The sequence below is a fragment of the Colobus angolensis genome, unplaced genomic scaffold (genome assembly GCF_000951035.1).
Source record: "Colobus angolensis palliatus isolate OR3802 unplaced genomic scaffold, Cang.pa_1.0 Scaffold128, whole genome shotgun sequence".
In the NCBI taxonomy this organism is placed as follows: domain Eukaryota; kingdom Metazoa; phylum Chordata; class Mammalia; order Primates; family Cercopithecidae; genus Colobus; species Colobus angolensis.
The window spans coordinates 1,592,025-1,600,612 of NW_012114030.1; the positions used below are offsets into that span (position 1 = coordinate 1,592,025).

Genomic DNA, 8,588 nt, shown 5'->3' on the forward strand with positions numbered 1-8,588 from the left:
AAATCACTTATCTCTTTGAGCCTGTTCTCCCATCTACAAAATGGGAATGACAATAGGGTTATTCTGAGATTAAGTGAGATAAGGTACCTAAAGCATGCAGCACAGAAGTGGTCAACATGCTGGCTCTGACGTCAGCCATGAGCAGACTTTGGACTATTTATAAGCCATTCGCTTCAAACCCTTTCTCTGTATTCTTTCTCTTGTGTGACAGACTAATACTTGTGCCCCTTCCCTTCGTTTAGAAACAAAACGCCCCAAGTTTAAATGAACGTTTAACTATCCAGCTAGAGGCATTTCAGTCTTGTGTATAGGGTGGTAAGCTGAGACTACGTTCTGGCCAATGGGATCCCTGTAATTTCCAGGCCCTTTATTTCTGCTTCCTTTTTCATGGGCTTGAAGGAGGACTTGGGGCTGGTGAGCCACTTTAACCACAGATGACAACCTCGGGGATGCAGGACCAACACGACAGCACGGCCCTGGGTCCCTAGATGATTCTGCGTTAACAGTTGTTGTCTAACCCTAACCCTGGACCACTCACCTCTGAATTGTCACATGATGAATAAGCTATTTTGCTGAGTCACTGTTTTGGGCTCCTTGTGACAGAAGCTGAGCCTAGAATCTAGTTAGGACACGTCCCAAGGCTTCTCTTCAACCTATCAGTCTGCCCTGCAAATGTGCTGTTCTTGTACTTCTGAACACAAAGAATATTCCAGCTATTTCTTGAAAATAGTCATATTTGTTTATCCTCCAGTCAGAAGAATGTCATTCTTGACTCCTTCCACTGGTCACGGTAGTTTCACAGCTTTTTACATCTGTACCTCTTCAATCCTCCCCCACCTCTGACCTCAGGCTTCAGATGGTTTGTTGTTGTTTTGCTTCATGTTCTTTGCTTCCAATTTCATACTTTACACAATGATGCTTCATTCTGCTTCTTAAAATGGAATCCATTTCATGTTACTTTGTTACTCTTTTTTTTAAGAGACAAGGTCTTGCTCTATTCCCCAGGCTGGAGTGCAGTGGTGTCATCACAGCTCACTGTACCTTAACTTAAATAGACCTTAAGCTCCTGGGCTCAAGTGATCCTCCTGCCTCAGTCTTCCTAGTAGCTAGGACTACTGGCACACACTACCATGTCTGGCTAATTTTTAAATTTTTGTGCCCTGCTACTGGCCTCAAGTGATCGTACTGCCTCGGCCTCCCACAGTGCTAGGATTACAGGTGTGAGCCACCGCGCCCAGCCCCAGCTGTGAATTTGTCTATAAAAGCCCAGAGCATTGAAAGTTTCAAGAGATGGCCCGGGTGAGTCTCCAGTGCATCTCTGGCACACGCTCCACATGTGCGTTACACTAATCACGCCACTCTCTCACTTCTCCAACCCTTTGAGCTTGCACTTTTTTCCTCTGCCCACATCAGTGCTTCTCAAATGTTGTAAAAGATCATTTAAAAAAAATTTCCAATCTAGACCGGGCATGGTGGTACATACCTGTAGTCCCAGCTACTTAGAGGGCTGAGGCGGGAGGATTAGTTGAGCCCAGGAGTTCAATGCCAGCCTGGGCAACACAGCAAGATCCTATAAAAAAAAAAAAATCCAATCTGTTGTGGACCCGTACTTATATAAAACACAATAAGGCTGGGCGCGGTGGCTCACGCCTATAATGTCAGCACTTTAAGAGGTGGAGGTGGGCAGATCACGAAGTCAGGAGATCGAGATCATCCTGGCTAACACAGTAAAACCCCATCTCTACTAAAAAAAAAAAAAAAAAAAATTTAGCCGAGTGTGGTGGCAGGCGCCTGTAGTCCCAGCTACTCAGAAGGCTGAGGCACGAGAATGGCGTAAACCCAGGAGGTGGAGGTTGCAGTGAGCCGAGATCGTGCCACTGCACTCCAGCCTGGGTGACAGAGCGAGACTCCATCTCAAAAAAAAACAACCAACAACAAACAAAAAACACAATCAACACAACTTAAATGATCAGAAAACAACCACATGCTTAGATGTCACAGCAAAGGCCCAGTCTCTAAATGTACCCTCTTACTGATGGCACCTGTCTTGTTATGAACAGGTAACAGTGCATCTACACTTGTCTATACCAGCTCTCCCTTCTCCCTGCCTGGTGAACCCTCAGAGTCCAACCGTCACTACTGTCTCCACTACGCCTTTCCTGATGTTCCCCAACCAACCCCCCCGTCACATCCTCAATACATCCATGACTTTTTTGAGACAGTGTCTCGCTGTTGCCCAGGTTGGAGCGCAGTGGCGTGATCTTGGTTCACTGCAAAACCTCCACCTCCCAGGTTCAAGCGATTCTCCTGCCTCAGCCTCCCAAGTGGCTGGGACTACAGGCATGTGCCTCCATGCCTGGCTAATTTTTGTATTTTTAGTAGAGAGGGGGTTTCACTATGTTGGCCAGGCTGGTCTGGAACTCCTCACCTCAGGTGATCCACCAGCCTTGGCCTCCCAAAGTGCTGGGATTACAGGCGTGAGCCACTGCACCTGGCCTTTTAAAACGCCCATTATAACTTATGTTATTACAATTTTCTGTTAAATGTCAAAAAGCAACAAGCTCTTCAAGGTCAGGAATGTGTTCAGTTCACCTCTGCATCCGAACCTTGTGTCTGTCATGTGGGTAGAAGCTCAGAAATATAATCAGCAAATGAATGGGCTCAACACACCTTTGTGGCAACAAGCAATCAACCATAACAACTTTAAATAGACTTTTAATGCGTGAGGTGTGGCTTAGGACTTCAAGGTTGGATAGTCTAGGCGTGACACAGAGTGGAGAGCTCAGTAGGCTGTTTGAGATGGCTGCTGGCGGTAGCCACCGCGGCGCATGTAGCCCTCGTTTTTGCGGTAGCCGTCCTTCTGGTCTGCAGGAGAGAGATGGGAAGGATTGGGAGGGAGTGCCAGGGGAGAGGCTGTGAGGGTACCAGAAGCCGGGCGAGGAGAGGAGCCGGAAGCACTCACCTCGGAAGTAGCCCCCGTAGGTGCCCTGTTTGTGGTCAAACACTCGCTCGTTGTTCTCCACCAGGCTGCCCAGCTTCTCGGCCAGCTGCAGAGCCAGGTTCTGCTGGGCAGTGGGCTCAGTGCGGTGCATTACCACTGTCTGTGTTGGCTGGTCCAGGGAGGCCTGACAGGTGCAAGGCAGAGGAGGGGACACGATACAGATCAGGCCCCTCCACTCCAATCCCTCCATGGCTCCACCTGCCCGCTTCCCACCCCGGCCCCTACCATCAGCTCCTCATTAATGATCATTTTGCTGATGATGGAGTGCACAGTGGGCAGATCCAGCTCAAACATGTCTGACAGCGTCTCCATGCTGGGGAGAAAGGAGAGGACGGGGCAGTCAGGACCCTTGCCCACAAGGCTGGGGCCCTTCTGTGTCCCCAGGGCCCAGCCTACCTGATGGAGTCGTAGACACTGCTGTAGGTGAAGAGGTAGGTCCTCAGTGACTCTTCCTGGATCTTCCTGTGGGAAGAGGGGAGAGAAGGGACAACGGGGCCTCAGGCAAGGGGACCAACCAGTCTCTTCTTCCCCGACCCATCACGGCGTGTCTGCTCACCTAACCAGCATGGTGCGGACTTTGTCAGCCTCGGGAAAAAGGTCCCACACTTTCCCATTCATCTTCTCATTGATGATAAAACTGTGACAGGTCTTCCAGTCACCCATCTTCATGGCCTTGGAGGCAGCAACCACATGTTCTCGCATGGACTCAGGGGGACCTGAAAGGGTGGGAATGAGGCAGAGCCTAGGGAAGTTGGGACCAGGAGGAACAGAGGCCGGAGGAGTAAACCATATTAGAGACTCTCCCTGCCTCTCCACCAAAGAGCCATGCAGTCGCCCAAACCACTCCATCTGCACAAACATACTTAGGTTTGAACTCAATCAGTCCATAGACAAACTTCAGGCGACTGCTGAACACCTCGAAAATGTTGACAAATTGTGCGTGTGTCCTCATGTACACCTTCCTGGGCTACACAGCGAGACTCCGTCTCAAACAAAAAACAAAACAAAACAAAACAAAACAAAACCACCTCTGCCAGCTCAACTGGAATGGAATTTACCAACCCTTCCTCACTCACATCACCTTCATGAATGGTGCCATGCCCATGCATCAATTACACTGTTGCCAGATTATTATTCTTCCAAGCAGGTTACTTTCTTTCCTTAAAAAACTTAGCCCCGGTCAAAATTATCTCTAAAATCACAGGTTTTATGTATTAATTATGAACTCAGGCCCCCAAATACAATCCTAAGATAAGCCAGGATGGTAAGACATGGTACACCGTAGTAACTGGCATTCAGGGTAGACAAAACTGCAAAAGTTCTAAGGCTAGAAATGGGTGGCAGACAGAGAAACATGAACACGCAGACTCTGAAGCAAGCACAGCAAGCTCAATGCGAACAGGGATCAGGTGCAAATGGAACCACAGGAGCAGGGCTAAGTGTAAGGAAAGGCACACAGCCCTCCTGGATGAACCTCCATTTTAACCATATTAACACTTGCAAAAGGCAAGGTTGGTCCGGGCGCGGTGGCTCACGCCTGTAATTCCAGCACTTTGGGAAGCCGAGGTGGGCGGGTCACCTGAGCTCAGGAATTCAAGACCAGCCTGGCCAACATGAGGAAACCCCATCTCTACTAAAAATACAAAAAATTAGCCGGACGTGGTGGTGGGCGCCTATAGTCTCAGCTATTTGAGAGGCTGAGGCAGCAGAATCACTTGAACCCAGGAGGCAGTGGTTGCAGTGAGCCGAGATCGTGCCACTGCACTCCATCCTGGGCGACAAAAAAAAAAAAAAAAAGACAAGTTTAGAGGGTCAAAGAATATTTCTCTACAAGCCAAACAACAGTGCAGAGCTGATGCAAACTGGCTTTTGGAACTACTGTAGGGAGAAATTCAGAGGCAGGGACTGTGGAGAAGCAGATAGCCCTTTCCCATCACTGTTACTTCAGCTCCAGCCAAGGCTAGCCCTGCAGGAAGGCAGGGCCAGGAGTGACAGACTGCCAATATTCTAAGACATGAAAATTCCAATTCTCATGGGAAATTTCTGCACAAAGTAAGTCTCACTACATAAGCCAAACAAAAATGTGCCTAAGGGAACCTGCCCTTTAGCCCAAACATATACATGACCAGGAGAGGACAAATCTGTAGGGGGATGTGGCTGTGGACACTGGGCTTGGCTCACTCGTCAAACCCTCCTGTGGGCCAACGTCATAGGAAGGGCGCAGCTCAATTCCTTTCCAGTAAGTCATCACTCACTGCAACCCTGCACGATCTGTCTTCCAAAAGGGGCCAAAGGAATCAATGTTAGCTTCTTGAACAATAAGGCTCTATGACAGTTGGTTTGGCTGGAATGTAATGTACATGATGGGAAGAAAAGGGAAAGGTCAGAGGTACACATGAGCTGTGTTAAACTCGAGCAAGTCACTTAACTTCTCTGTGCTTCAGTTTCTCCACTGGGAAAAAGGGTATTACTAGTACCTACAGCATAGGGTTATTACTAAAGCAGATTAAATAATTATTTGTAAAACACTTAGGACAGTACCAGGCACAGGAGGTGTCATTACATCAGACGGAGTTGAGTGGTGGGAGAGTTACTCCCTTCACTTCTCTTAATCTTCATGTGTAATCAGGGAGTGAGGCAGCCTGCTGAACCCTGGAGCTCCACACTCACCCAGCAGGGGCTGTCGCTCGCCCACGCGGAGCTGGTGGTGGAACTGCTTGCTGATCATGCGTCGGCGGGCATCGCTCTCGTGGGCGGCCATGTAGGGGATCTCCAGGAGCATGGCAGACACCAGGTAGACACACTCCAGCAGCTCCAGGTTGATGTGCAGGTGGAAGGGGACCTGCCGGCGCCGCTCCACCTTCTCCTGCTCCTGGTTGCGCTCCTGCAGGCTACGCAGCAGCAGGCCCTGGCCCAGAAGCTCCTTGGCTCGGCCACTCGACTGGATGTCCAGCAGGGCATTGTGTGCATCCTTGGTCAGGCCTTGGCGAAAGGCACAGATGCCCAGCTGCACCATGGTGCGGTTGTAAAGGATCTGGGGGCAAAGGGTAATAATGCACTCAGAGGTGACAGCCGTAAGGCAAGTCTTCATTTATTCCATAACTAAGCCGGGCGCAGTGGTTCATGCCTGTAATCCCAGCACTTTGGGAGGCTAAGGCGGGAGGATCACTTGAGCCCACAGGTTTAAGATGCGCCTGAGTAACATGGAGACACTCTATGGCTAAAGATAAAAAAAAAAACAAAACTAAACAAATCTACTTTAAGTGCCTACTATGTGCTGAGCAATAGGCTGGGAGGGAGAACAAAATAGGCAAGTCCCCACCCTGCATGGAGCTTATGTCTAGGGGTGGGGTGTGGGGGGCACGAGAGCCGCACTACGAGGACGGTGACTCACGCTGAGAAGAAAAATAAAGCAGAGAATGGAGCCAGGAAGGGAGTCTGTGCGGTGGTGGAGGCTCAAACGTTCACATAACTACAGAAGGCCTCATTGGGAAAGAATGTTTGAATAAAGACCTAAAGAGAGAGCAAGTCATGCAGGCATCTGGGGAAAGAATATCCTATAAAAAGGAAAAGTAAACACAGTGATCCTGTGGAAGAACCCGGCCAGGTATATTCAAGAAACAAGGGGGCTGGGCATGGAGGCTGTAATCCCAGCACTTTGGGAGGCCGAGGCGAGCGGATCACAAGGTCAAGAGATCGAGACCATCCTAGTTAACACGGTGAAACCCCGTCTCTACTAAAAATACAAAAAATTAGCCGGGCTTGCTGGCAGGTGCCTATAGTCCCAGCTGCTTGGGAGGCTGAGGCATAAGAATGGCGTGAACCCGGAAGGCGGAGCTTGCAGTGAGCTGAGATCCGGCCACTGCACTCCAGCCTGGGAGACAGAGCAAGACTCCGCCTCAAAAAAAAAAATAGGGAAACAAGGGGCGTGACACAGCTAGGGCTGGGAAAAGACACCACCACCACAAGCTGGGGGATGGGCAAGCACCAGTCATTTCATGAGTTTTAAGACAGGAAACCATGGGAAGGTTTTGAGCAAACAGATGATATGATCTGACATAACTGAACAGGTTAATCTGTATTATGAACAGAACAAAGGGACTGAAGAGACACAAAGGCAGAATCAGAGAGAAATCAGATGATGGTGGCTTAGAGCAGAGGGTACAAGCAGAAGTGACAGGAAGTGTTCTGATAATGGCCTGTGAACAGGAACGGCTGGTGAATCAGATGCAGTATATGAGGGAAAAGTTCAAAACAAGAATGACTCCAAGGTTTCTGGTCTAAGCAACTGGGAAGAGGGACTTGGCACTAATTAAGACAGGAGAGACGGTAAGTAGTACAAATCTTGGGGGAAAAGGCTAAGTGTATTCATAACAATAACAAAAATGTGGAGATCAATGCCAGTCATAAGCTTACATGCAAAAAGCCTTAAATATGTTAGCAAACAGAATCCAGCAATATATAAATATAAAAGAGACAATATACATGACCAAACTGGATATACCTCAGGAATAAAAGGTTAGTATAAAAATGTAATGAACTCAGCTGGGCGTGGTGGCTCATGCTTGTAATCCCAGCATTTAGGAGGTAAAGGCAGGTGGATCATGGGGTCAGGAGTTCGAAAGCAGCCTGCCCAACATGGTGAAACCCCGTCTCTACTAAAAAAACAAAAGTTAGCTGGGTGGTGGTGTGCACACCTGTAATCCCAGCTACTCGAGAGGCTGAGGCAGGAGGATTGCTTGAGCCAGGGAGGCGGAGGTTGCAGTGAGCTGAGATTGCGCCACTGCACTCCAGCCTGGGCGACAGAGTGACACCCTTTTTCAAAAAACAAAAAACACACAATAATGAACTCATAGTTATTCATTATATGAATAGAATGAAGGAGAAGTAACCGGGTATTTCTTTCTTCTTTGAGACAGTCTTGCTCTGTTGCCCAGGCTGGAGTGCAGTGGCGTGATCATGGCTCCTGCAGCCTTGACGTCCTGAGCTCAAGCAATCCTCCTACCTCAGCCTCCTGAATAGGTGGGACTACAGGCGTGCACCACTATGCCTGGCTAATTTCTGTATTTTTTTGTAGAGACAGGATTTTGCTCTGTTGCACAGCAATGAAGATAGTATGGGACTTGCTTAAGGACAGACAAAAAGAAAAATGAATGGGACAGAAGGGAATGACCTGAAAAACATCTACTCTTATAGGTAATGTGGTTTTTCACATTATTTTCCACAAAGACACCAAACCAATACAATAGGGGAAAGGAAGTCTTTTCTACAAACGATGCTAGAACAACTAGGTATCCATGTGGAGGAAAAAGAAACCCTGATCCCAACCACACCAGATGCAAAAATCAAACCAAGACCAACTATAAGACTCAATGTAAAAGCTAAAACCCACAGCAACTTACGAAAAAAAAAAAAGAGAGAGAGAAATTCAAAAAATCCTCATGAATTTCAAGTAGGCAAAGGTTTTTTAGACAGGATCCAGAAAATAATTACTATAAAAGAAAAAACTGGGCCGGGTGCGGTGGCTCATGCCTGTAATCCCAGCACTTTGGGAGGGTGAGGCGGGTGGATCATGAGGTCAAGAGAT

At 48.3% G+C, this 8,588-nt stretch overlaps 1 protein-coding gene across 4 annotated transcripts in view; it reads right to left on the minus strand.

Moving 5' to 3' along the window:
- Window positions 1–2,671: 2,671 nt before the first annotated feature.
- Window positions 2,672–8,588, minus strand: part of LOC105505623 (eukaryotic translation initiation factor 3 subunit C) — a 25,146-nt gene continuing 19,229 nt past the window's right edge. For all 4 annotated transcript variants that reach the window (XM_011933495.1, XM_011933492.1, XM_011933493.1 and 1 more), the window contains exons 16-21: window positions 5,672–6,035; window positions 3,558–3,717; window positions 3,398–3,463; window positions 3,227–3,314; window positions 2,963–3,125; window positions 2,672–2,865 (exon numbers count right to left, since the gene is read on the minus strand). In XM_011933495.1, coding sequence (XP_011788885.1) covers window positions 2,783–2,865; window positions 2,963–3,125; window positions 3,227–3,314; window positions 3,398–3,463; window positions 3,558–3,717; window positions 5,672–6,035 — 924 coding nt within the window. In that variant the 3' untranslated portion in view covers window positions 2,672–2,782. The remainder of the gene's footprint in view (window positions 2,866–2,962; window positions 3,126–3,226; window positions 3,315–3,397; window positions 3,464–3,557; window positions 3,718–5,671; window positions 6,036–8,588) is intronic.